This window comes from Selaginella moellendorffii, unplaced genomic scaffold (assembly GCF_000143415.4).
Source record: "Selaginella moellendorffii unplaced genomic scaffold, v1.0 SELMOscaffold_4, whole genome shotgun sequence".
Classification (NCBI taxonomy): Eukaryota; Viridiplantae; Streptophyta; class Lycopodiopsida; order Selaginellales; family Selaginellaceae; genus Selaginella; species Selaginella moellendorffii.
Window position 1 is genome coordinate 142,073 of NW_003314265.1, and position 23,482 is coordinate 165,554.

A 23,482-nucleotide genomic window follows, 5' to 3' on the forward strand; every position below is an offset into this window, starting at 1 on the left:
ACACTTCAGCCACCACAAGATAAATAAATAACATATTTACATTGCTTAACCTCCTTAATACATAATTTAATACTTGAGATAGGAAAAATCAATAAAAAATTCCACACTTTCAAGGAATATATAAAATCTTTAGCAATAACAGCAAAACAAAGGCTCTCAATGCCACTCACACTAGGGACATTCACTAAACCCAAAACTATAATAAAAATAACTTAGCCCTAAAAATAAAAGAATATGAAGAACTAAAATTGATTAAGAATTTTGCCAATAAACTAAAACAAGATTCTTGGTTTTATGCACATGATCAACACCTAAATTAATATAAAAAGGACAACTTAACACCAAATTGAGAACAATAGTTACAAATGATCAACATATTAGGAGAAAGAAATGCTACAAATGAAGAAAAAACACTATAAATATGAGAAGGTGGCTCAAGTTTAAAATAAAAAGTATTAGGAAAAAATAAAAAGCAAAGAGAAAATATTAAATGGTAAATTAAACAATTGACACTTATTTCACAACATTTCCAACTAATCACTAAAGTTATCCTTAAAATAATCAAATTCCTCAATGACAGAAATCTATAAACATTGTAGTCCTATATATTTAATCCTCAAACATTCTCCAAGAATCAAATTGTATCATCCATAACTCCCCAATCAATGTTATGGTCATGCTCCACATCAGTCAAAAATGGTAAAATACCAAAAATAAAAAACACCATGTAATTACATCCTATGGAAATTAGAGATGGTAACAAATTAAAGATTTGGAGCATCATGCTATACAACACTAAAAATTTGATTTGAAAAGGGCATAGCTACAGAAACAATGTTACTAGGTGACAATAATGATGCATCATCTATAGTCTTGAACAACACTCCTCAATCTACATTAACATAACATAACAAAAGAAAAGAATGGAATGAGGATCAAAAGAAGAATAGATTAGATAGCTATTTAATCTTGAATCTAGCAAAAAGTTCTAACAAATCTAAAGAAGAAAAAAGAATGATAAAATAAAAGTAAAACACATTGAGTAAAACATTGTCAAAAAGCTCTACCCTTTAAGAACAAATTACAGTGTTTCTCATGTCCATCAATGTTGATGCTTAAGATATAGCAATAGATATATTAATTAGGTATATAAAAATGGATGGACTAGATTCAGTCACAAATAGATATGCTATATTATTAGAATTAGTTTATTACCTAGGTAGGGTTATATGTATATATACACAGAGCTAAATTAATTTAATAAATATAAATGGATACAAATTAATATAGTTGGTTAAAAATTGTGGGGGATTTAGTAGAAGAGAAAATCTTTGCATTGAGACAAGCAAGTGCAATTCACGCCATGAAGAGCTGTTATTGGAGACAGCCGCAGCATTGAAGAGTGGCATATCCAACAAGATTTTATCTACTACCTTATACATTTTCTGCCTTACACTGTTTGAGGAGAATTAGTAATCCAAGGATTGTTGCATTGCAACATTCATTCCAGGCAGCAGAAGCAATGGGAGAAGTATTTTTCTTGTCACCGAGGTTTCTACCTGTTGCTTCGAGCACATCTCTGAGGCTTTAGAAAAGCATTACGCGAATTTTGCTTAGCCTCCAAACAGGCGGCAACATTAATTTTGAAATTTAGGGTTTATGAGCCCTAGCAATGGAGGAAGAGTGGCGAGGCCGCCCTCGTCTTCGGTTGCGTGACCTGGAGCGCTTCACGGGTCCCTTCACAGTTGCCGCAGATCCAGGTAGTGATGCGCCCGCATTCGGAGTTTCCAAGCGCCAGAAGGTACAAGTAGAGGAATCTAGAGGGGGTCTGCTGCTGGCTTCAAGGGTTCCGTGGGTAATCGTAGGCAAGATCCAGCTCTGGAACGAGGGGTTTTGCTGCCACTCCTCGTCTGGGCATTCTGGCGATAGCTTCGCCCTTGCAGATGATACAGGTGTGGGGTGTTGCTTGCTAAGGAACGTGGATCAGTGTCCTCTGGGTTCCAAAGTGGTGATCACGTCTTTCAACTACATTCCCTCTATCCGAAAGCTCAAGCCTGAGAAAGCAAGGGAGGATTGTCTCTCCGTTTGTCTGGAGGTCCATGAGCTTCATGTCGTGCAAGATGGATCGATACTTCAGGTTTTTCCACGGTTGTGTCTCAGTCCAGCGTCGGCCGACGTGAAGAATGAGATGCTGGAGACGCCACCTCTGAAACGAAGTGGTGGAAAGGCTCGGCTCACGCTGCGGGGATGCTTGCATTGTTTTAGCCCATCCTTCGCTCTTCCCTGCACAGGCTCAACGTTTTCCATGGCGAAGAGCTTGTTCGCTGGGGGTGAAAAGGGCGATGGACAGGTCCTTAAAGGCTTTCTTGTGGAGCTAAGGAACTGTAGTCATCAGCGTCTACGCTCGAAGAAAGATGCGGAAGAAGATGGTCAGCTGGTTCGGGTTTTCTTCTCGGGGGCTTTGTCTGCCTGGCGTCCTGTTCTACTGGATTGCGTCGGCAGCTGGATTTGCATCACCGGTCTAAGAAAGAAAATGATCAGCGTTGGACCGAAAGACTTGCACCTGATTTTGGCGGCCACAAGGACTACTTTCGTCAGCCGAACACCGGATGAACTTGAGCGTCCGAGAAGCTTGCGGAGTGATCTGGTTCGGGACAAGAAAACTTTTGGCTCCTACGTTGGTGTAGTTACTGGGGTACAATTCGAAGGAAGGATGGTGGAGCTGGATGAGAACGTTTGCTTGCTACTGACTCACCAGGAGCATACTTTTCTGCATGGTCTTCGCGTTGGAGCAACGGTAAAAACATTTCCGTTTCTTCTTTACGGTTTTTTCCTGACTATCCATGGCTTACAGATACTCGCTCTTAATGTACATATCGCTGCTGTAGGCTGGGGTTGGAGAAAGTACCTATTGCTGGGTGCTTGTTTTCGTTCTACTGTAAAAATTGTTTGTTTTTCTTCGTTAGATACAGTGTAAGTTCTTACGGTCCTTCTAAACTTTGTGTTATCTTCTCTATGTTCAGCATTTCAGTGCCTGTGAGAACCGCGTGCCTAAGTAAATTTCAGCACTTATCTTTTACCGAGACATTTGGGTAAGCTTTCCGTTTCCATTCTCACGAAAAAAAAAATGCGAAGACTTTCTTGAGCAGGTTACTTCGAGCAGTTTTAGATTTGAGAAAGAAGCTGGGCAGTGGACCGGATGTTTTCGATTGCATTCAAACGACGTCGACGCGTGTTTCTCGGGTATGTACTAATGCAAAGGTCCATGAATTTTAGCTTCCACGTTCAGGATGGTTTGAAGGAGTTTATGTCTCACGAGCAATCTTGCTTCCTTGGACAAAGGGGAAATATTAAGTCGTCTTTGCAGGTTTCTCTCTTTCCATTTTGAAGCTTCAAACTCCAGGCATCCTGTATCGGCAGAGAATTCCACCCTTTTTGGAACTCAAAGAATATCTTCAGCAACTCTGGGAGGACTCTAGTTCATTTATCTGGCAGCAAAAACAGCACAGCAACCGTTTCAATCGTTGCATTATTTCCAGTGACGACTTGAATTTTGTTGTTTTGGGCCGCCTCGAGGTATGCATGCTTCATAAGTTTTGGAAAATAACAAGGCGCTGACAGGTCTCTAAAACCTCGGGGGCCCTTCAGTTTTTTGATGCGACGCACGAGATACATGTCGTAATTCCGGACCTCCATTGCTCATCGATGCTATATCAAGTTTACAAGGTTTTGCGCCTTTTATTCTTCTTTGTTCGTGAGTAGTCTTTCTTTCAGGTGTCCAAATTTGATTTAGTGATGGAAGGAACGCCTGGGAGCTGCCATTTTTATTTTGTATTCAGCTCCAAAGATGCTTATCGCTGTTCAGCTTTGGGATGCGAAATACCGAAGTCCAGTCCACACTGGATTTCTAGCTTGCCTAACTTACCGCCGTCACCATCGTCTACAATAAGCTTTCGCGCGAGGGTAAGTTTTGTTTACATACAACATTGTTCATACACTGAAATGCGAGCTTGTACAGGTTGTTGCCGTATCAAAACTCGTGCTCGTCTGGAATAAATGGTTAGGCTACACTCCTGCCAAAAGTCTCGTGTCCAACATCAATGTCTCTTTTGGTTGTTTCGTCATTGGTAAGCGATTGCTCCACTTGTACCAACCTGTGCCTCCAAACTTTATATCCAGATGATGGCTCTGGCGTAACCGAGTGCTCGGCTCACGGAGTGCTTGCTGATCACCTCTTGGGACTGAAATTTGATCGGGACCAATGCGTTACAAGGCACACGAACGCCTTGTGTGCCATTCTTCGCAACTATGAGCGCATTGTCTACGAAAGAGACCAGAGGAAAGACTTCTCGCAAAGTTATCGAGTTCTAGGCGATGGAAGTACACCTCTAAGCGAGAGCGACCATGCGGTCATCGACATGTTTGCAACTAGAGCCTGTCATCGTCCTCCTATGGTAAATAATTTGTATACACTTCAAAGGCAGCTTGTATTGACGAGGAGCTTTTTCTTGCTACTTGCAGTCTCTGGTTTGCGAGATTTGTCCTAGAGAATTTGACAACAAAGCTCGCGTGCTTGTGAGATCAGTAGAAGAGATATCATACGTTAGAGAAGCTCACAATCTCAGCAAAGAGATCGAGCTTGCACTCAACAAAAACAAGGTTTTGTAGCTCGTGTTAATCTGTGTAGTTGTCTTCCGCTAGAGTCGCTTGGATGACAGTGTAGTGATGGTTTAAGCTCGGTTGTCTGTGTAGGAAAAACTTCCCACCGAGAGCTCCATTGTCTGGATTTGAGGTTCTAAAGATGACCCTTCGAAATCTCTGATGCACCATAGCCATTGCACACCTGAAGAAGAAAACAAGCTTAGCAAGCAGCAAACAAAGCTCACTTCACGAAAACAACCCTTACATTGCACAGGGCTCCCTCGTCAAGTATATGTCGAATCCCGTGCAGAGGTAAGGCCGAGAAGCCTCGACCGTGATAGAGGAGGACCTCGACTCGATGTGGATGCTCTCGGCAGCGCTGGCTTCGCAGCGTTGTCTCTTGACGGATAGCGTAGCTTCGTCGCATTCTTTATCGTCGGGAAACAAACGTCGATCCCTCTCGGACGCTTGCTCAATGGCGACCATAGCTGCGTGCCGGAGAGGATGCCAGCCTCCACTGCAAGATGAACAATCCGTGCAAGATGGTGGAGTGGATTCATCATAGCCACTAGCAATTACCTGGCCGATGGATGGATCAACTATCACAGCACCATTTGAAAGCTGAGCCAAAATAAATAAATCAAAACACATATAAGTTCTTGGGAGGTTTGCATCAACCAAGGTAACTTACCCGGCCATGGTCGATTGCCAGTGAAGCTTGATGCATCGCTCTCACCATGAATGCAGCTATCGTTCTCTCTTCGTCTTCGTTAAACTGGATTTTCGAAGGCCTTGCACTTCGAAGGAAAAACAAAGCTGAGATCACAGCTAGTGGTTTCGCTCACACTTACCTGTTGGGGTGGAACGTTGTCGGCCAGAGATTGCATTGGGTAGCCCATTCTTCCCTGTCTGCAGCCGGATGCTTAGGAATCTACAAGGAGAAGTAAGTCACTAGAGTGAAGAACTGATAGAACGTCCTAAACTACAGACCTTGGCAATGAAAGTTTCCAAGCTGTGCTTCTCAACCAGCTCGGCTACTTGCGATGGAATCGTGCTTGAATCATCGGTTCGTGTGCACAGAATGATCGAAAGGGGACCTGCGTTTGAATCATCTTATACTACCTTCTAAGAAAATGGAGTCACGCACCTTCTGTATCGCGCTTCGATCGAATTCGTTTTATATGGCTCAAGTCAGTGAGAGGAAACACGACACTAAGCTCCCTAAAAAAAACAACGTAAGATTCTACCTTTCACGATGAGAAAAGAACAAAGAAAACACTCACTTTATAAGAACACTCGCAAGCTTTCCTTGAATGTGCGCAGCAAAAACATCCACTGCGTCGATATGTTCAGAGACCAAACAATCACACTCTGTCCCATACCTGTTGCCGATGAATCGACCTCCTCGTGGCCAGGAATGTGGACGATCGACCAGCGCTGTCGATCCATCTGCCAGGAATTTGTGGGAGCAAGTCTAAGCCGCCTGGCAAATCGCTCATACCAGCAGCTTTCGCCCTTTCTCCCAGATCGCTGTGGGAAATGCCGATCCGGAGCAGCACGCCGACGCTAGCGCCATTGCCGCTCCCACGATTTCCCTCTTCCCAAGAACCCTAAAAGTTAAACCCTCAATAGTGACGTGGCCACGTAGACGTGGCGTCTACGTCACTGGGATACTTTTTGATATATAAAAGCTCCTCCCCAAAGAAGGCTACGCGAAGATGGACAGGGCTGGGGACAAGCTGCTAGTGGATTTCCTCTCTTTCCTCGCCGATTACGTCCCCACATTCCCGGACGAGCTCGTCGATTACTACGCCGCGGCGGCGGGATTCCAGTGCTCGGATGTGGGCGTCAAGAGGCTCCTGTCCGTGGCGGCGCAGAAATTCGTGGCCGAGATCGCCAGCGACGCGATGCAATACTGCAAGATGCGGCAGGGCGTGGGGGGATCGTCGTCGGGGGCCAAGCAGCAGCGCAAGATGGTGCTCAGCCACGACGATCTTGTGAGCGCGCTCAAGGAATACGGTGTGGAGATGCGGCGTCCGGAATATTTCGCGGATACATCCAGTGCTGGCGCCGCCGCTGGCGCCGCTGGGAATCTCGCGCCATCGGCCGCCGCCGCTGCTCCCCCGGATCAATGATCTTCTCTTCCTTTCTAGGGTTTTGCATAGGGTTTAGATAGATTCCTAGGCGGGCGATGGCGCTGTGATTTCGTCCAGGCGGAGAATGCGGTGCCTTGCGGCCCATGGCGGCATCCAGCTCCAGCAGCCACGGCTCGTCTCGATCGGAGGCGGCGTGGGAAGCCTCTCTTCTTGTAGATGGAAGGCGAACAGGTGTCTCCGGGCGAGAAATCTGGAGCTATGGCGCAGCACAGTACGGCATTGGAATGGCAAAACTCGCTGCCAAGCGTTTTGGAGCGCTGATTCTTCTAGTTCCGGCATCAAAAGCGAGAGCGAGAACTTTGGACAACGCAAAAGACCGGTAAGAGTCGTTTAGACAAGAAAAAAAAGTCTCTAAGTTCTTCCATCCACAGGTGTTAGAATGGGTTGTGCCTGCTGTTCTCGCGGCCGCCACCATCGTTTTGGCCTTGCGATCCGGCAGGGCCTTCGCGGCAACGTTTGAGAAGAATGTGGCGAGGGAGGCATCGACAAACCAGCTCGGCATTGCACTGGTGAGTGCTTGGGCTGGATTGATCGCTGGAGGCCTCCACACTCTCACTGGCCCGGACCACTTGGCAGCTCTAGCTCCCCTTTGCATCGGCCGACGATCAAAGCTCGAGAGTGCCGCCGTTGGTGCCGTGTGGGGATGCGGTCACGACGCTGGCCAGGTCCTCTTCGGCTTCTTCTTCCTGCTGCTCAAGGACAGGCTCAAGATCGAGGTGCTCCGGACGTGGGGAGCTCGAGTGGTGGGCTTGACTCTCATCGCGATCGGAGCAGTGGGGATCAAAGAAGCACAGGAATCGCCAGCCGTGGAGGAAGAGGCTGCTGTGACGAAGAAGAAATCGCTGGGCTTTACTTTCGCGACCGGGATCGTCTATGGCTTGCAGCCGGACGCGCTTCTCATGATCCTTCCAGCGCTGGCGATGCCGTCCGGACTGGCCGGGGTCTCCTTCCTCGCGATGTTTCTGGTTGGAACCGTGGCGGCCATGAGCAGCTACACCGTGTTCTTGGGATCTTGCAGCCAGGCGCTTCACGAGAAGATCCCGTGGATCACTCGCAAGCTCTCGTGGGCGTCCTCGATCGTAGCCATCGCGTTTGGCTTCGCTGTTCTAGCGGGAGAAATTTTTGGTCTAAGCTTCTATTAATCGAATATATTGTCTCTAATCCATCTTAAAGAACGTCGCGGGTTCGACTCTCCTAAGTATCGAATCTCCATTGGAGCCACGTGGCAGGCTCGCGCTTTAGCGTTGGAGATAGATTGCTAGCGCGCGAGCTTCATTGGAGCAATGCCCTGCTCCAAATGCCTTGCGTCGGGCACATTGTGGACGCATGGCGAGGGTCTGGTTGCGCCATGGCGGCGACGCCTTGCGGCTCCATCGATTTGCAAGCGGCAGAGAGCTTCGATTCGGATCGTAGATCAGGATGTGAGGCTGCATTCCAGGGTTTCCGACAGGATGCCGCCAGATTTGGCAGGGTCGATCGGCTTCTCGTCGGATTTCCAGGTAGTGTGTGACATTTTCGAGATGTAGAAGCTCGTTTTCATGGTGATTTTGTCAGCCGAATCGGTTTCCAGCGTTCCCGGGCTCGGATTTCACGAATGTGAGACAGAGAGAAGAAAAGATCAGCAATTTGCGACGCTTGATCCTCCAGGTGGCGACTGTGAGTGGTTTTTTCGCGTTGCAATCACTCACTCAGGCCTGGGCTGGAAGCTCCATGGCCGACGCTCAACAAAGCGCATCATTTTTGGGATTTTTGGGAAGCATTGACGAGATTAAAAGCGGTTTTACATTGGTACGTAGAGAATTTTCTTTCATGGAGGAACGATCTTTTGAAAGTTTTGCAGGCGTTTCTTCTAATATTTTTCTCGGAGTTGGGAGACAAAACATTCTTTATTGCGGTAATCTCCTCCAATCTCGAGTTTCCATGAATTGTTTTTATGCAGGCAATCCTGGCGAGCAGGAGATCCAATGTTGCTGTTTTTACTGGAACATTTGGAGCTCTTGTGTAAGCTATAGCTATAGTTCATATGATATCGTTGCTTGAAGATACGTTGTGCCTTCTTTCATGCAGAGCCATGACATTGATATCTGTGGTTTTAGGACGGGCATTTCATTATATAGACGGTGTTCTACCTTTCAGGTAATCAGAAGAACTAGAATCTCAAACCAATCTCCAGATCTCTTGCAGCTTAGGCAGCAACGAAATACCGCTAGACGACCTTGCCGCTGTTGCTTTGCTGGTAAACATTCCATTTTCGTTTGCGTTTCCTTGTAGTCAAAAGGACTTTCAACTGTAGATTTACTTCGGAGTGTCTACGCTGCTGGACGCTTCTTCTATGGAAGGATCAAAATCACAAGAAGAGCAACAAGAGGTACGTAAAAGCTCATAGAATTCACGTCCGCTATCTCGTGCTTGCTGACCTCTAGGCGGAACTGGCCGTTGCTGGAGTAAACGGTGGCGGCGGCTCGACGAGCAGCGTAGTTATCTCAACATTCGCACTGGTGTTCGTGGCTGAGTGGGGAGACAAGTCGTTCTTCTCGACAATAGGTGAATGGATCAAACTTCCAGTCCTTTGCTTGGTTCAAACCAACATGAAAAAACTTGACGCGAGTTCTTCGTCCATCAGCTCTAGCAGCGGCGTCCTCTCCTGTTGGTGTGGTGGCTGGAGCTATCGCTGGTCATGGCGCTGCTACATTGGTAAGAATCTCGACTCCATGGCTCGAACGAGAGTGTTTTACAAGCTTTCTTCTTTCCAGCTCGCTGTTCTTGGTGGATCGATCATGGGAAACTACATCTCCGAAAAGGTTGGAGCTAAAGCCCAAATCGAGAAAAATAATCTTTCGCATTTTTCATCTTTTCTACAGGCGATTGCGTACATTGGCGGGACGCTATTCCTCGTGTTTGCTGGAGAGACGCTCTTCGAGATCCTCACTGGGTCCAAGTAAAACGTAAATGATTGCACAGAGACAAGGATTTTTACCAGCGTGACCAAGAGTCAAAATGGCTTTGTTCTACCTCCCAGTAGGGTTTTTGGTGGAATGGGAATGGCGCGGGGTAATTCAAAGGGATTTCGGCAGGGATTTTCAATGGTAGCGTAGATTGGATCGAAGCGGCGGAAGCGCGAGATGATGATCGGCTATGCTGACGATAGCCCGATGCTACACGGCATTGAGCTTTCAGGCCCCCTTTCGCAGCCTCCTTCGATCCGAGCTGAGGATCGGAAGAGGGGAAGTTCCAAGCGCGTAGCTCCGGATTGCGTCGCCAAGCACGAGCACTTGATCCAGTCGGGTCCTCTGGGAAAATGCGACAATCCGCTGTGTACGACTTGTCCGGCCTATCTTGACCCCAATTTCCACAAGGAGGAGAAGCGCTCTGTGGTGAGTTTTGAGTGAATTCTCATTGCTCAAGAGTTTCCACTTGTAGGGAAGTGTTGCGGTGCCTGGATTTTTACGAAAGTTGTGGCTAGTGCTCCGCGAGATTTGGTACCACTTGTCACGCGGAGTCATAAATCCTCACACCAAGTTCGTCCAACGCTGGAACAAGTTCTTTGTTCTGTCTTGTCTCACCAGCGTTTTCCTCGATCCACTATTTTTTTTCCTCCTCGCGGTAAAGCAGGTGAGCTTCTTGTTAGCTTTCGGCATCAGATCGGACAGACTTATTTGGAACTGTTCACTGTTTCATGGCAGTACCAAAAGTGCATTTACATCGACCAGAAAGCTTCCACTGTTTTGCTAATTTTGAGAAGTATCACTGACACGATTTATCTCATGCACATCCTCCTCCAGGTGACGGTTTTGTCTTTCCCTTTCCTTCTTTCAAGAAATTCAATTTCACGTGATTAGATCATCGCAGTTTCGGCTGGCGTATGTTGCTCCATCGGTTCATAAAATCGAGAGGCCAGAGAGGAGATTTTTGTCCGGCCGCGAAGTTTCCTTTGCAACTCGCGATCTTGTCGACAATCCCAGGAAAATAGCGTGGAAGTACTTGACGGGATGGTTTTTGCTGGATCTTTTGTCAACTTTGCCTCTTCCACAAGTAAGCTCAATTTTTTTTCTTGATTTTACGCTAAATCACTTCATGATCATCCAGATTATGATCAAACTTGTTGTGCCGCGTTACATGGGAGCAGCTGGTGCAAACTACTTCAAAAATGTGCTCCGCGTCACAATGCTACTCCAATGCGTCCCACGCATAATTAGAGTGCTGCCGTTTCTTTCAGGATATACTTCTATCGGTTTTATCTTTGAGACCGCTTGGGCGAACTTCGTCATCAATATTCTTCTCTACCTCCTTTCAGGCCACGTCGTTGGCTCTTGCTGGTACCTTTTCGGGTTGCAGGTATGGTTTTAGTACTTTACCAATCACAAGTATTTCAGGGTAACACTGTTTTCTACGTATGCAGAGAGTGAACCAATGTTTGCATAACGCTTGCAGAAATGCTACCAGTTCACGATGCATTGGAGACTTTCTAGACTGCGGCAATGGAACCCTGCAAGAACGTCTCATTGGAAATGCCGTCAGGAGCTTGTGGGTGAACAATGAAAACGCTACTCAGTGCTTTGACAGTCCATCTCGTGTCTTCACATACGGTATATATCAACCTGCTGTGCTGGTGACTACACATAATAACAGCTTTACCAGATATATTTTCTCCTTGGTTTGGGGGTTTCAGGTAAGTGGAAGTTGGAAGCTGTTGATAGATGTTGCTCGCTTCGTGATCAATGCAGCAAATCAGTACGTTAGCTGGAAACCAGATTCCGAGCCTGTTCATCTGGGAGGTCGTTTTTGTGATGACGGTCATTGGACTGGGCCTGCTACTGTTAACGTTGCTCATCGGCAACATGCAAAGCTTTCTACAGTCCCTCGGTCGCAGGTATCTTTAGACTTTCGCCTTGGTTCTAACTTCTGTTTTTTTTCTCAGATCCTTGGAAATGCAGTTAAAACGATACGAAGTTGAGAAATGGATGACCCGCCGTCATCTGCCTCCAAAATTGAGAAGGTATGACTGAATGTTTTTAGCTTCTCGTGAAATTTACTTTGTGTTCTTTCAAGGCGAGTGAGACAATTTGAGAGATTTCACTGGGCAGCAACCACCGGTGTCGGGGAAGAGGAGCTGTTGGAGGACTTACCGGAAGATCTGCACAGAGATATTCGCAGGCTGCTCTTCACAGATCTCGTGCAAAAGGTTTTTTCCGAGTCCATGATTGACAAACTTCACCATGGTTTTCTATTTTCCAGGTTCCTCTTCTAAGAGCCATGGGTGAGCACTCGCTCGACCAGATCTTCCAGCGCTTGCGTCAAAAGCTCTACATCGACGGCTGCGAGGTCGCGCGTCGTGGTGTTCACGTCCACCAGATGCTCATCATCGTCCGAGGAACGCTGCAAAGCAAAAACGAGGACGACTCTTACGCAATGCTGCGAGGCGGAGATATCTGCGGCGAAGAGCTGCTGACGATGTCTCTCTTCAACTCTCGCTTCTCCAAGCAAATCCGAGCCATCTCCACTAGAACAGTCGTGTGCCAAGGTAACGTCGAGGCCTTTTCCATCGGGAGGCAAGCTCTGGAAGAAGTGAGCCGGGACTTTAAGTTGCTACAAGATCCACAAGTGCAAAGAGCTATCAGGTACACAAGTTTTGTTCTTCCTCGAAGATTTTCTACAAGAAAATTCACGAGTCTTCTTTCTAGATGTGAATCGCACTTCCTGAGATCATGGGGAGCGGGGAAGATCCAAACGCTATGGAGATATAGAAAGAAGATGCGCGCAAACAAGAGGTGGCCTAGCGCAATATACAAGAAGGAATGAACGGCTGGATCATGATGTTTAGTCTGACGGCTGCGATTCGAGATGGATTTTCCCGCCCGGCGGTAAAACCCGCGTTTCAAGCGCACGCTATGGCTCCCAGATTTTCGCGACGTCCTCGATGATCTGCGCCATGAGGGGGAATTGCTACTGCTGCTCGCGCTCTATAAATCCTCTCCACTTGGCCGCCTCCTCAAGCGGATCCATCAATCCGGCTTCACAATGGCGGCGGCAGACTGGGCGAGGATGATCGATGTCGTTTTGGATGCTAGCAAGGTCCGCAAGCGAGCGGAGGAGGAGGAGAAGGAAGTGGCGGCCAAGGCGACGACATCGTCCGTGGTTCTGGCATGGCGAGACCTCACGGTCTCGGTTTCTTCCAGTCAGGGAGGGCAGGCGCGCAAGGTTCTTCACGGATTGACAGGCTATGCCGAGCCCGGGCGATTGCTGGCCGTGATGGGACCGTCCGGCTCCGGGAAATCGACGCTGCTCGACTCCCTCGCTGGTAATATCGTGTGCTTGCATCGATCTCTCTTGAAATTTCGGGAATCTTGCGTGATCTTGGCGTCACAGGGAGGCTTGCGAGGAATGCCGAGAGAGAAGGGAGCGTGTGGATCAACGGGCAGAAGCAAAAGGCCTCGTTTGGAACGGCTGTGAGTGATCTTAGTTTTCTTTCTTCTTGGGCCGATTTTTTTCTTTTTCTTTTTCTTTTTCGTGTAGGCTTATGTGACACAGGAAGATGTTTTGATCGGGACTCTCACAGTTAGAGAGACGATCTTCTACTCAGCGAAGCTGCGGCTGCCTGATGAGATGCCGCTGGCCGAGAAGATCGCCATGGTGGAGACGGCGATCTTGGAGATGGGGCTTAGCGAATGCGCCGACACTGTCATTGGGAATTGGCACTTGCGGGGGCTTAGCGGCGGTGAGAAGAGAAGGGTCAGATTGCTCTGGAGCTCCTTCTAAGGCCACATTTGTTGTTTCTGGACGAGCCCACGAGCGGTCTTGACAGGTATAGCATACACTTCGTGTTCTTCATGGAAAACTAAGTTGTCTCTTTCTTGACAATGTTTTTGACATTTGTTGTGTAGTGCTTCGGCGTTTTTCGTGACGAAGACTCTGCAGAAGCTAGCTAGAGATGGCCGCACGGTTTTGGCCTCGATTCACCAGCCCAGCAGCGAAGTTTTTGCACTCTTTGACGATCTCTTCCTCCTCGCGAACGGAAGGACTGTTTACTTTGGTGAATCTCGATCGGCTCACCAGGTACTGGCAACTTCTTCCAAGTTGATTGATCAGCTAAAGAACGCTTAAAACTTTCTTCAGTATTTCTCCGCAGCGGGATTTCCCTGCCCTCCGCTGCGCAATCCCTCGGACCATTTTCTACGAGCCATCAACTCGGACTTCGACAGAGTCAAGCAAACTCTCAAAGGATCTTACATCGATGACCAACTGGATTCCAGTGACCCTCTTAACAAAATCACGGCCACGGAAGTTGTGGCTATACTTTTGGATAGTTATCCGTTGTCGACTCAGGCAGTTTGGGCCGACTCCAAAGTAAACGAGTATACTTCTCTGGTAAGACTTCCCGTTCCTGGCAACTATTTGACTGATGGATGAGTTTGTTTGCAGAATGGTACTGTTTCAGAACCGAATGGAAGCCAGGCCAGCTTTCTTACACAGTCTTTGACTCTAACGTGCAGATCTTTCGTCAACATGACCCGAGACATTGGTTACTACTGGCTTCGGCTTGCGATCTACATGTTGCTGACTCTGTGCATCGGAACCATTTACTTCAAGGTGGGATCGACGTATGAATCCATCGCAGCAAGAGCCTCGTGTATGGCTTACGTTGCCGGTTTCCTCACTTTCATGTCGATTGGTGGCTTTCCGTCCTTCGTGGAAGATATGAAGGTGAGTTCGACGTACTGCGTTTTCTTCTTCGACTCAACCATGTCCATGTCCAGGTTTTTGCTCGAGAAAGATTGAATGGTCACTATGGAGTGGCAGCATTCGTGATTGCGAACACGCTGTCGTCGCTGCCGTTTCTGTTCCTCATATGCTTCGTCTCGGGATTCATTTGCTACTACATGGTCGGACTTAACCCGGGCTTCGACCACTTCATCTACTTCCTCCTCATTCTTTTCTGTAGCGTCTCGGTGGTGGAAAGCCTGATGATGGCAGTGGCGAGCGTCGTCCCCAACTTTCTCATGGGTATCATCACTGGAGCTGGAATCCAGGTAAACTCTCCGGACTAATATGAGTCTCAATGAAAAACTTGTGGTGTTTCCTTCCAGGGGTTTTTCATGCTTGTAGCCGGGTTCTTCCGCCTTCCCAACGAGATCCCAAAGGTTTTCTGGAAGTACCCGGTGTCCTACCTCAGCTTCCATATGTTCTCCCTCCAGGGGATGTACCAAAACGATTTCCTGGGCGTTGATTTCTCGAACAAGTTCCCAGCTCTGCCAACGATCCCCGGCCGCCTCATCCTGTCCGAGTTCTACCAAGTGAACATGCGGCGCTCCAAATGGGCCAACCTCGCCGTGGTTTTCAGCATGATCGTCATCTATAGGCTCTTCTTCTTCGCGATGATCAAAGCCGGCGAAGATCTGTGGCCGCGAGCCAGGAGACTCACTACCAGTCGCGCCTCTCTCTGGAGGATCAAGGCCATGGATCTCGTCACGAAGCTCTCGGAGATGCGGCGAAAGAGCAGCTCAATCGCCCACAGATCGAGCAGCGATGAATTTCTACCCCCGCCATCGCTGCTCTAAGACGCAGCAACTGTAAGGGCTTCAGCTGAAGCGGATTATATTCCCTACCCACGTGGAAGGGCATAAAGCATAGAATCTAAAGGTGCCCCTTTTATGGCGGGCTTGCATTTCAAACACTGGCCAATAGGAGGAAATCTAGATAGGTTTTATACTACACGCTCTCTCCGCTTTAGGAGTGATCTAGCTTAGGGCATCCAAGCAGCGGCGATGAGCGCCATGGACAAGGGCGCCACGGCGATGAATGTGGACGAGCAGCCACATGTCCAGCACGGACCATCGCTCGTGGAGCAGCTCCAGGTAAGTGTCGATCGATCGATCGGGCGGCGCTTATTCCAGAAATCTCCCTGTGCTGCAGCACTGTGGCATTTCCGCGGTGGATGTCAAGAAGCTCCGAGAGGCAGGGTTTTGTACCGTCGAAGCGGTGGCCTATTCGCCCAAGAAGGAGCTGCTCAAGATCAAAGGCATAAGCGAGGCTAAGGTCGACAAGATCACTGAAGCGGGTATGTACATTTTGGTTCTGTTTTGTTTTTTGTTTTTTTCTCATTGTTCTATGGAACTTGCGTAGCGACCAAGCTTGTTCCGATGGGATTCACAAGTGCGGCACAAATGCACGAGCAGCGATCCGAGATCATCCAAATAACATCGGGGTCCAAAGAACTCGATAAGATCCTGGAAGGGGGCATTGAGACGGGCTCCATAACGGAGATCTATGGAGAGTTTCGGACTGGAAAGACCCAGTTGTGTCACACGCTTTGTGTAACATGTCAGGTATGTATGGTCGTTTTGACATTATGGATCGCTGAGTTTTGTGTTTTCTTAAAAGCTGCCATTGGATCAAGGAGGCGGTGAAGGCAAAGCGTTGTACATAGATGCCGAAGGAACGTTCAGGCCACAGAGATTGTTGCAAATCGCCGAGAGGTTGGATCACGTCTTTCTTTCTTTTTCGTGATTCCGTATGATCGTTTCCTTTACATAGATATGGGCTGAATGGAGCAGATGTTTTGGACAATATTGCCTACGCGAGAGCATACAACACTGATCATCAATCACAGCTTCTGTTAGAGGCGGCGTCTATGATGGCTGAATCGAGGTAAGCATTTTCCTTGATAAGTTAAATACGAACACTCTCCTCGCAGGTTTGCCTTGATGATAGTAGACAGCGCGACTGCTCTGTATCGGACCGATTTTTCGGGACGCGGTGAACTATCTGCCAGACAAATGCACCTTGCTAGATTCTTAAGAAGCCTACAGAAACTGGCAGACGAGGTAAGCTCTCGATCGCTCTCTCGCTCGTTTGCTTTTAGATTTTAGAGTAACATTTCGCTTCACAGTTTGGAGTGGCGGTGGTCCTGACTAACCAAGTTGTGGCACAAGTCGACGGGTCTGCCGTTTTCGCTGGTCCGCAAGTCAAGCCCATCGGGGGCAACATAATCGCCCATGCCTCCACGACAAGGTACACGGGTGTTTGTCATTTCATTCTAGCTCTATTTCCTAAACTAATGCTCACTGTTTTCTTCACAGACTCGCATTGCGGAAGGGACGAGGGGAGGAACGGATATGCAAGATCGTTTGCTCACCATGCCTAGCAGAGCAAGAAGCTCGTTTCCAGATCTCTGGCGACGGCATCATTGATGTCACAGATTAATGCCCCACAGCATCATGAAACGCTTTCACGTTAAAATATATTCCATGGTTATTTTACTGAATACCACAGCGTACAGTAGAAGTAACCAACGTGCTTGATTATGTGTGTTTAATTAAGTTCAAAACACCTCGAGCACCACGCTAAGTATTTCTTTATGTGCTCCAATTTGAATATAAATAGGCTCCATGGCTCTTGCACAAGCACAGCAAGCGTACAACAATGTCTGCAAAATCGAATCTCGTTTCCTTCCTCGTTGCTGCAGTATGCATGCTAGCAGTGACCAATGCACAGCCAGAGGTAAAATTCTATATTTCCTTAGATATGCGATGAAGAGATTGTATGTGCTTGATTTCAATTACCAGGTGTGCGATTATACGTTGACGATTACAACAGGAAAATGGGGAACTGACGGAACAGTGGGTATATCAGTTTTCAACAACACATCTAGATTTGGCCCACAATTTCTAGATCTGGACAATCCGGGGGATGATTTCAAGCCTCATACCAAGGATGAGTATCATCGACAGGGCCCATGCTTGAGAAATATTTGTGGTTTCAAGCTCACCCTTAGGGATCCTTGGCCAAGAGAATGGGAGCCTCGTCGTGCATCTATTGTTTGCAAGAGCAATGGTGAAGAGATCTCAAGTTATGCATGTAGCTTTGGCCAATTTGGAGGATACCTGTCGACTCTGCTGATCGGACGAAAATCAGATAGTGTGTGGGTGAGTGACTGTGAACAGATGGCATGCAAGACAACGTATGAGAATCCCAAGTGGGACCAATGGTATATCTCTCGAGTGAATAGAATGTGTGCAAGCTTAAATAACTACTGTCTGATTGAATTTCTAATAAAAGTTCAGCATATGCACCTCACTCACCATGGACTAATGCATAATGCACTCCCCAATCCTGGAAGACAACATCTATCCACCTGAAACCTTTATTGAGGTCTAGTTTAGATTTGAAAGTTACGAGATGGGAGGGAGTTTGATTGATCGAGAGGGAACTGAACTTGTTCCTTCGTGTGCGAGGATATTGTAAAATTCGTTTCAAGCTAGCCACGACCGCGCAAATATACTGAAACTCCCAAGCTCCAAACCTTCATTTGTTTGCAGAGCTAACTCCACTCCAGCCGAAGCTGCCCGATGGCACTGCTCTCCTTTTGTAAGAGAGCTCACTTCTCTCCTTTTGTGCATAGGGTTTCCATGGATTACGTGTGGGTGAGGAAGGATGGAGAAGGCGAGGCGCTGCGCGTTCCTCTCCACGATTCGAAGCATCTGATGGTGGACAGCATTGCGGCACACTGGGGACTGGACGCCGCCACGCTCCGTGTGGGTCAGACCGCTCTCTTCAAGGACGCGAATGGGAATTCGGTGATGACGGTGGAGCAAATCGCTGCCAATTCCAATGGCCATGGCGATGGCCAGTCCCAGCAGAATCCCCTCGTCATCACGGGTAACAGGAATCGCCTCTCCCAGGAAGAAGCAGAGGCGGCATTGGCCAAGACGAAACTCGGGATTGGAATTGCGAGAGCTCGCGAGCAGCGGAAGGAAGCAGATCGCCGCATCGCTATCTCCAAGCTGTGGCATGATGCGCTGTGTAGAGAGTTCTACCACGGATCAGGGATGTATGCCTATTCCATGAAAGGCTTGGTTGGCGAGCCTCCGAGTGTGTTGGGAGAGGTGGTCGGCAGATTCGTCGGTACGGTACATGTAGCTCGCAAGACAGAAGCTCCCAGCGACAAGAACTGCAAGGGAATGGTGGCGCTTATCAGGCCAGATGGAAGCTGCATCACTGCTCTCCAATGCATCGAAGGGATGTTTAGTGGCAGTGGCAAGGTGGAAGAAAAGGTGATCGTGGTGAGCTTTCCACGCATCAAAGGAGGAGTTTTGTACGAGTGCAAGGTTGGTTCTCGTCTGTCTTCCTCGGTGGTGTGCCTGGAGCCGCAAGCCCACTGCTTGCAAGAATTTGAAGGGTGCTTGAAAATGGAAGTAATCAGTCTTCCATTGTTCCAGCGACTGTACACGTTTGGTGGCCACAAGTCTATGGATCTTATCAACGTCTTCTCGGTGGATCCAGAGGCTTTTCTGCCTGTGTCGGCTGTGCAAGACCTAGGTGCCCCCGTGTTTGCCGATGGAGGAAGCTTGATCGGTGTTGTTACGAACACGTTCCTTGGGAAGCTTGGTAGAGGAGACACGGACAGGAAGCGCAAGCTGCAATCTTTTCAAGGGCGGCATCTGGAATGCCAAAAGACTGCAGACTTGGACAAGGAGTTTGAGCATGCAAGGCTTTATCGCAATGTCTCGGAAGAGATGCATGACGTCTACTTATGTAAGTTTTCTCTTCTATTTTTGTGTTATTGGATTACTACATTCGCTTGCAGGGGCAAAAGCTGCCATCCATCTGAACCGGGTTGTGCAGTTTGCTCCAGTGACGTGGAAGACACCGATTGATGAATGGAAGGAAGCTCATCCAGTTGAAAGTAAGTAGAAAGTTTACATCTCGAAATCTAATATCTAAATCCATTTTCTAGGCTTCGAGAAGGATCTCCCTCAAGAGCTTCCAAGCAGGAGATCCAAGACCGGATCAGCTCCTAGAGCAAAAACCTGTGTACTTGTCTAGAGAAACAACTTAGTCTTCAGAAACAATGCTTATGCTACAAAGTCTAAGGCCTTCGTTTTCCAGCCTGCACCCCCTATTTTCCAGTTGCTCCACCACCCCGGAAGCCAAGAAGCTTCACCTTCTTGAGGCTTCCACAGTTGAGCAGCGGATTTCCAAAGCATTCCATGGAGACGTTCTTGAGGTGGACGAGCTTCATGTTTTGCATGCAGCCGATGTTCGCACTCGCTTGATGGCACCTTGCTCCTCCATGTGAGATTCTTGGTACCAATCCTACTTCTTGATAGGCAATTATCCTTACACTAAACTTAAACTTTCAACCACTGTGATTGGAGGACTAGAATTATAATAACATCTGATTTAATTTCAAGATAGGAAGTATTGTCCTATTGTGACTCAAAGTTGTTCATTACAAAAGAAAAGTAAGCATTGCTACACTAAGTCTCACTGGAAAACTTGGTCCAGGGCTTCGTGCTTGTTGGCTCTTCTTCCTATCCTAAAGGTTTTCTGGAACTAACCAGTGTCCTACCTAGCTCTGCCAAGTTTTACCAAGTGGACATGCAGCGTTCCAAATGGGCCAACCTCGCCGGGTTTCTCGTTTCTTCTTGGGGTAGAAATTCATCGCTGCGCTCTTTCATCTTCGAGACGAAGAAAACCAACTGTAAAGGCTTCAGCTGAAGGGCATAAAGCATAGCATCTGAAGGTGCCTCTTTTATGTCTCCGTGGGTGGACAGAGTGGGCGGGCGTGGGGCTCTACTCCTCTTTAGGGCATCCAAGCATCCAAGCAGCGGCGATGAGCGCCATGGTCAAGGGCCCCGCGGCGATGAATGTGGACGAGCAGCAGCATGTCCAGCACGGGCCATCGCTCGTGGAGCAGCTCCAGGTAAGTGAAATCCTAGAATTGTTAAAGGTTATTGTGTCTGTGTTGATGTCGATCGATCGCGCTTATTCCAGAAATCTCACTGTGGCATTTCCGCGGTGGATGTCAAGAAGCTCCCAGAGGCAGGGTTTTGTACCGTTGAAGCGGTGGCCTATTCGCCCAAGAAGGAGCTGCTCAAGATCAAAGGCATAAGCGAGGCTAAGGTCGACAAGATCACTGAAGCGGGTATGGACCTTTTGGTTTTGTTTTGTTTTTATTTTCTTCTCATTGTTCTATGGAACTTGCGTAGCGAAGCGACCAAGCTTGTTCCAATGGGATTTACAAGCGCCGCACAAATGCACGAGCAGCGATCGGAGATCATCCAACTAACATCGGGGTCCAAAGAACTCGACAAGATCCTCGAGGGGGGCAGAACTGAGATCTATGGAGAGTTTCGGACTGGAAAGACTCAGTTGTGTCATACGCTTTGTGTAGCATGTCAGGTATGTATCTTCGTTTTGACTTCATGGATCACTGAGTTTTGTGTCTATTTCATTAGATCATGGAGGTGGTGAAGGCAAAGCAGATGCTGAAGGCAAAGCAGATGCTGAAGGAACTTTCAGGCCACAGAGATTGTTGCAAATAGAGGTCGGATCACGTTTTCCTTTTTTTTTCGTGATTTCTTATGATTGTTTCATTTTCTGGATGATAGATATGGGCTGAATGGAGCAGATGTTTTGGACAATATTCCCTACGCGAAAGCATACAACACTGATCATCAATCACAGCTGCTGTTGGAGGCGGCGTCTATGATGGCTAAATCGAGGTAAGCATTTCCCTTGATATGTTAAGCACTCTTGGCCTTCTCCTCGCAGGTTTGCCTTTATGGTAGTAGACAGCGCGACTGCTCTGTATCGCACCGATTTTTCGGGACGCGGTGAACTATCTGCCAGACAAATGTACCTTGCTAGATTCTTAATAAGCCTACAGAAACTGGCAGACGAGGTAAGCTCTCGATCGCTCTCTCGCTTGCCTTAAAATTTTAGAGTAACATTTCGCTTCACAGTTTGGAGTGGCGGTGGTCCTGACTAACCAAGTTGTGGCACAAGTCGACGGGTCTGCCGTTTTCGCTGGTCCGCAAGTCAAGCCCATCGGGGGCAACATAATCGCCCATGCCTCCACGACAAGGTACACGGGTGTCTGTCACTTCATTCTAGCTCTATTCTCTAAACTAATACTCACTGCTTTCTTCACAGACTAGCATTGCAGTATGGACGAGGGGAGGAACGGATATGCAAGATCGTTTGCTCGCCATGCTTAGCAGAGCAAGAAGCTCGTTTCCAGATCTCTGGCAACGGCATCATTGATGTCACAGATTAATGCTCCACAGAAAGCTTCATAAGCTGCTAAACGCTTTCACGTTAAAATATATCCGATGGTTATTTTACCGAATACAACAGCGTACAGTAGAAGTAACCACTATAACGTGCTTGATTATGTCTGTTTAATTAAGTTCAAAACACGTTACGTATCCTCCAACTCTTTCACGTTAAAATATATTCCATGGTTATTTTACCGATTAATGAATACAACAGCGTAGAGTAGAAGTACTATAACGTGCTTGATTATGTCAACGTGGTGCTCGAGCACCACGCTAAGTATTTGATTATGTGCTCCAATTTGAATATATCCTTCCTCGTTGCTGCAGTATGCATACTATCTGAGAAAGCAGTGACCAATGCACAGTCAGAGGTTATGCGATGAATTGCTTGATTTCAATGACCAGGTGCGTTGACGATTACAACAGGAAAATGGGGAACTGACGGAACAGTGGACATATCAGTTTCAACAACACATCTGGAATTGGCCCACAATTTCTAGATCTGGACAATCCGGGGGATGATTTCAAGCCTCGTACCGATAATAAGTATCATCGACAAGGTCCATGCTTGAGAAATATCTGTGGTTTCAAGCTCACCCTTAAGGATTTTGGGCCAAGAGAAAGGGAGCCTCGTGGTGCGTTGATTGTTTGTGAGAGCAATGGTGAAGAGATATCAAGATATGCATGTAACTTTGGCGAATTTGGAGGATACCTGTTGACTGAGCTGATCGGATGAAAGTCAGATAGTGTGTGGGTGAGTTACTGTGAACAGATGGCATGCAAGACAATATGTGAGAATCCCAAGAGAAACTGATGGTATCTTGAGCTCAAGTGAATAGATTTTTTGCAATCTTAAATAATCATTGTCTGATTGAATTTCTAATAAAAGTTCAGCATATGCACCTCACTCACCATGGACTAATGCATAATGCGCTTGCCATTATGCATGAATCCTGGAAGACACCATCTATCCACCTGAAACCTTTATTGAAGTCTGGTTTAAATTTGAAGGGAGTATTGATTGAGAGTGAACTGAACTTGTGAGGCTATTGTAAAATTCTTTTCAAGTGAGCCAGGACTGTGCAAAAATATTGAAACTCCCAGATATGTAAAACATATCAATCACTGAAAAATCAAGCTAAGGATTTTATGTTTCTAAGTCTGTGGGAAGAGCTAACTCCAGCTGAAGCTTCCCGGTGGTTGGTGCACCCCAATAGCTTAATTTATTATTTTGTTTGCTAAAAATATATCAACTGGATTTTTCTTTCCCTAAAATCTTTAGTTTATGTGAATTATTTTAACAGTTTTTATTGACTCTAAACGTTTTCACTTGATTTTCTAACTAGAAAATATGGTTATTTATTGCTACTTTATTAAAACAAATTATAATTTGAACACTAAAGCTTTATTTTGCATGGGATTAGTGTTATATTCATGAACAGGGTCAAATTATTTGTAGATGGGATAATTGTTTCTAATAGGTGTATGTGAGATTGATTTACTACATGATTTGTGTCAATCAAAAGAAAATTCTAATTTATTGTATAAGTAACTATCAGTATCACTTGCCAAAGAATTGATCTTGATATGCATAAATATTTCCATTCTTGGTTATTGGCTATCAAA

The 23,482-nt window shown here is 47.0% G+C and overlaps 9 protein-coding genes and 1 pseudogene across 11 annotated transcripts; 9 read left to right on the plus strand and 1 right to left on the minus strand.

Annotated features, from left to right (window-relative positions):
• Positions 1 to 1,672: 1,672 nt before the first annotated feature.
• LOC9655522 (CST complex subunit CTC1) lies at positions 1,673 to 4,678 on the plus strand. Its single transcript, XM_024668695.1, has 11 exons — positions 1,673 to 2,797; positions 2,855 to 2,973; positions 3,024 to 3,092; positions 3,150 to 3,243; positions 3,290 to 3,367; positions 3,421 to 3,576; positions 3,622 to 3,726; positions 3,775 to 3,963; positions 4,019 to 4,127; positions 4,180 to 4,454; positions 4,522 to 4,678. Exons 1-11 carry the CDS (start codon positions 1,673 to 1,675, stop codon positions 4,666 to 4,668), a joined length of 2,466 nt encoding a protein of 821 aa, XP_024524463.1. The 3' UTR covers positions 4,669 to 4,678.
• Positions 4,471 to 6,251, minus strand: LOC9655523 (probable inactive tRNA-specific adenosine deaminase-like protein 3). Its single transcript, XM_002964265.2, has 9 exons — positions 6,143 to 6,251; positions 6,024 to 6,090; positions 5,925 to 5,976; positions 5,789 to 5,862; positions 5,632 to 5,738; positions 5,493 to 5,572; positions 5,333 to 5,438; positions 4,907 to 5,262; positions 4,471 to 4,843 (listed from the first exon to the last, which is right to left on the minus strand). Exons 1-9 carry the CDS (start codon positions 6,215 to 6,217, stop codon positions 4,675 to 4,677), a joined length of 1,086 nt encoding a protein of 361 aa, XP_002964311.2. The 5' UTR covers positions 6,218 to 6,251; the 3' UTR covers positions 4,471 to 4,674.
• Positions 6,252 to 6,359: 108 nt separating this feature from the next.
• On the plus strand, positions 6,360 to 6,776 carry LOC9654245 (transcription initiation factor TFIID subunit 10). The gene has a single exon (XM_002963886.2). It carries the CDS (start codon positions 6,360 to 6,362, stop codon positions 6,774 to 6,776), a length of 417 nt encoding a protein of 138 aa, XP_002963932.2.
• LOC9655524 lies at positions 6,382 to 7,972 on the plus strand. The gene is made up of 2 exons (XM_002963887.2): positions 6,382 to 7,116; positions 7,169 to 7,972. The coding sequence occupies exons 1-2, from the start codon at positions 6,862 to 6,864 to the stop codon at positions 7,937 to 7,939; spliced, it is 1,026 nt and encodes a 341-aa protein (XP_002963933.2). The 5' UTR covers positions 6,382 to 6,861; the 3' UTR covers positions 7,940 to 7,972.
• A 63-nt stretch (positions 7,973 to 8,035) lies between these two features.
• LOC112344421 (protein PAM71, chloroplastic-like) lies at positions 8,036 to 9,852 on the plus strand. 2 transcript variants are annotated; one of them, XM_024669125.1, is made up of 11 exons: positions 8,036 to 8,296; positions 8,352 to 8,585; positions 8,638 to 8,691; positions 8,737 to 8,798; positions 8,865 to 8,933; positions 8,982 to 9,033; positions 9,091 to 9,165; positions 9,221 to 9,341; positions 9,421 to 9,491; positions 9,551 to 9,598; positions 9,659 to 9,852. In XM_024669125.1, exons 1-11 carry the CDS (start codon positions 8,081 to 8,083, stop codon positions 9,737 to 9,739), a joined length of 1,083 nt encoding a protein of 360 aa, XP_024524893.1. In that variant the 5' UTR covers positions 8,036 to 8,080; the 3' UTR covers positions 9,740 to 9,852. The 2 variants fall into 2 exon arrangements, with proteins under 2 accessions (XP_024524893.1, XP_024524892.1); XM_024669124.1 differs by having other exon boundaries at positions 9,221 to 9,491.
• Positions 9,853 to 9,902: 50 nt separating this feature from the next.
• LOC9655525 (probable cyclic nucleotide-gated ion channel 20, chloroplastic) lies at positions 9,903 to 12,620 on the plus strand. 2 transcript variants are annotated; one of them, XM_024669122.1, is made up of 11 exons: positions 9,903 to 10,171; positions 10,218 to 10,409; positions 10,481 to 10,579; positions 10,647 to 10,829; positions 10,884 to 11,132; positions 11,197 to 11,466; positions 11,522 to 11,667; positions 11,716 to 11,793; positions 11,847 to 11,979; positions 12,033 to 12,415; positions 12,479 to 12,620. In XM_024669122.1, exons 1-11 carry the CDS (start codon positions 9,920 to 9,922, stop codon positions 12,594 to 12,596), a joined length of 2,103 nt encoding a protein of 700 aa, XP_024524890.1. In that variant the 5' UTR covers positions 9,903 to 9,919; the 3' UTR covers positions 12,597 to 12,620. The 2 variants fall into 2 exon arrangements, with proteins under 2 accessions (XP_024524890.1, XP_024524891.1); XM_024669123.1 differs by having other exon boundaries at positions 9,903 to 10,168.
• Positions 12,621 to 12,764: 144 nt separating this feature from the next.
• Positions 12,765 to 15,466, plus strand: LOC9655526 (annotated as a pseudogene).
• Positions 15,467 to 15,491: 25 nt separating this feature from the next.
• LOC112344423 (DNA repair protein RAD51 homolog) lies at positions 15,492 to 17,058 on the plus strand. Its single transcript, XM_024669129.1, has 8 exons — positions 15,492 to 15,649; positions 15,708 to 15,852; positions 15,918 to 16,120; positions 16,176 to 16,270; positions 16,329 to 16,442; positions 16,489 to 16,618; positions 16,684 to 16,805; positions 16,874 to 17,058. The coding sequence occupies exons 1-8, from the start codon at positions 15,560 to 15,562 to the stop codon at positions 16,995 to 16,997; spliced, it is 1,023 nt and encodes a 340-aa protein (XP_024524897.1). The 5' UTR covers positions 15,492 to 15,559; the 3' UTR covers positions 16,998 to 17,058.
• A 1,064-nt stretch (positions 17,059 to 18,122) lies between these two features.
• Positions 18,123 to 19,656, plus strand: LOC112344422. The gene is made up of 3 exons (XM_024669128.1): positions 18,123 to 19,328; positions 19,381 to 19,479; positions 19,531 to 19,656. The coding sequence occupies exons 1-3, from the start codon at positions 18,143 to 18,145 to the stop codon at positions 19,617 to 19,619; spliced, it is 1,374 nt and encodes a 457-aa protein (XP_024524896.1). The 5' UTR covers positions 18,123 to 18,142; the 3' UTR covers positions 19,620 to 19,656.
• LOC112344285 (DNA repair protein RAD51 homolog) lies at positions 19,645 to 21,944 on the plus strand. The gene is made up of 10 exons (XM_024668696.1): positions 19,645 to 19,833; positions 20,082 to 20,226; positions 20,351 to 20,499; positions 20,571 to 20,721; positions 20,791 to 20,982; positions 21,035 to 21,123; positions 21,183 to 21,301; positions 21,351 to 21,480; positions 21,542 to 21,663; positions 21,732 to 21,944. The coding sequence occupies exons 1-10, from the start codon at positions 19,645 to 19,647 to the stop codon at positions 21,853 to 21,855; spliced, it is 1,410 nt and encodes a 469-aa protein (XP_024524464.1). The 3' UTR covers positions 21,856 to 21,944.
• Positions 21,945 to 23,482: the final 1,538 nt, after the last annotated feature.

What these genes read in the sequence shown, in the direction of transcription:
- LOC9655522 (XM_024668695.1), top strand. Translation starts at nt 1,673, where the DNA reads ATGGAGGAAGAGTGGCGAGGCCGCCCTCGTCTTCGGTTGCGTGACCTG. An exon ending in ATATTAAGTCGTCTTTGCAG is followed by an intron (nt 3,368 to 3,420) that starts GTTTCTCTCTTT and finishes CTGTATCGGCAG; the next exon opens with AGAATTCCACCCTTTTTGGA. An exon ending in CCTGTCATCGTCCTCCTATG is followed by an intron (nt 4,455 to 4,521) that starts GTAAATAATTTG and finishes TGCTACTTGCAG; the next exon opens with TCTCTGGTTTGCGAGATTTG.
- LOC9655523 (XM_002964265.2), bottom strand. Translation starts at nt 6,217, where the DNA reads ATGGCGCTAGCGTCGGCGTGCTGCTCCGGATCGGCATTTCCCACAGCG. An exon ending in TGGAAACTTTCATTGCCAAG is followed by an intron (nt 5,573 to 5,631) that starts GTCTGTAGTTTA and finishes TTCTCCTTGTAG; the next exon opens with ATTCCTAAGCATCCGGCTGC. An exon ending in ACGAGGGAGCCCTGTGCAAT is followed by an intron (nt 4,844 to 4,906) that starts GTAAGGGTTGTT and finishes TTTCTTCTTCAG; the next exon opens with GTGTGCAATGGCTATGGTGC.
- LOC9654245 (XM_002963886.2), top strand. Translation starts at nt 6,360, where the DNA reads ATGGACAGGGCTGGGGACAAGCTGCTAGTGGATTTCCTCTCTTTCCTC.
- LOC9655524 (XM_002963887.2), top strand. Translation starts at nt 6,862, where the DNA reads ATGCGGTGCCTTGCGGCCCATGGCGGCATCCAGCTCCAGCAGCCACGG. An exon ending in TTGGACAACGCAAAAGACCG is followed by an intron (nt 7,117 to 7,168) that starts GTAAGAGTCGTT and finishes TTCCATCCACAG; the next exon opens with GTGTTAGAATGGGTTGTGCC.
- LOC112344421 (XM_024669124.1), top strand. Translation starts at nt 8,081, where the DNA reads ATGCCCTGCTCCAAATGCCTTGCGTCGGGCACATTGTGGACGCATGGC. An exon ending in ACAAAACATTCTTTATTGCG is followed by an intron (nt 8,692 to 8,736) that starts GTAATCTCCTCC and finishes GTTTTTATGCAG; the next exon opens with GCAATCCTGGCGAGCAGGAG. An exon ending in GAAACTACATCTCCGAAAAG is followed by an intron (nt 9,599 to 9,658) that starts GTTGGAGCTAAA and finishes TCTTTTCTACAG; the next exon opens with GCGATTGCGTACATTGGCGG.
- LOC9655525 (XM_024669122.1), top strand. Translation starts at nt 9,920, where the DNA reads ATGATGATCGGCTATGCTGACGATAGCCCGATGCTACACGGCATTGAG. An exon ending in TCCTCCTCGCGGTAAAGCAG is followed by an intron (nt 10,410 to 10,480) that starts GTGAGCTTCTTG and finishes GTTTCATGGCAG; the next exon opens with TACCAAAAGTGCATTTACAT. An exon ending in CAAGTGCAAAGAGCTATCAG is followed by an intron (nt 12,416 to 12,478) that starts GTACACAAGTTT and finishes TCTTCTTTCTAG; the next exon opens with ATGTGAATCGCACTTCCTGA.
- LOC112344423 (XM_024669129.1), top strand. Translation starts at nt 15,560, where the DNA reads ATGAGCGCCATGGACAAGGGCGCCACGGCGATGAATGTGGACGAGCAG. An exon ending in CGCTTTGTGTAACATGTCAG is followed by an intron (nt 16,121 to 16,175) that starts GTATGTATGGTC and finishes TTTTCTTAAAAG; the next exon opens with CTGCCATTGGATCAAGGAGG. An exon ending in TTGTTGCAAATCGCCGAGAG is followed by an intron (nt 16,271 to 16,328) that starts GTTGGATCACGT and finishes TCCTTTACATAG; the next exon opens with ATATGGGCTGAATGGAGCAG.
- LOC112344422 (XM_024669128.1), top strand. Translation starts at nt 18,143, where the DNA reads ATGGCACTGCTCTCCTTTTGTAAGAGAGCTCACTTCTCTCCTTTTGTG. An exon ending in GATGCATGACGTCTACTTAT is followed by an intron (nt 19,329 to 19,380) that starts GTAAGTTTTCTC and finishes ATTCGCTTGCAG; the next exon opens with GGGCAAAAGCTGCCATCCAT. An exon ending in GGAAGCTCATCCAGTTGAAA is followed by an intron (nt 19,480 to 19,530) that starts GTAAGTAGAAAG and finishes TCCATTTTCTAG; the next exon opens with GCTTCGAGAAGGATCTCCCT.
- LOC112344285 (XM_024668696.1), top strand. Translation starts at nt 19,645, where the DNA reads ATGCTTATGCTACAAAGTCTAAGGCCTTCGTTTTCCAGCCTGCACCCC. An exon ending in ATGTTTTGCATGCAGCCGAT is followed by an intron (nt 19,834 to 20,081) that starts GTTCGCACTCGC and finishes AACTTGGTCCAG; the next exon opens with GGCTTCGTGCTTGTTGGCTC. An exon ending in TACAGAAACTGGCAGACGAG is followed by an intron (nt 21,481 to 21,541) that starts GTAAGCTCTCGA and finishes TTCGCTTCACAG; the next exon opens with TTTGGAGTGGCGGTGGTCCT.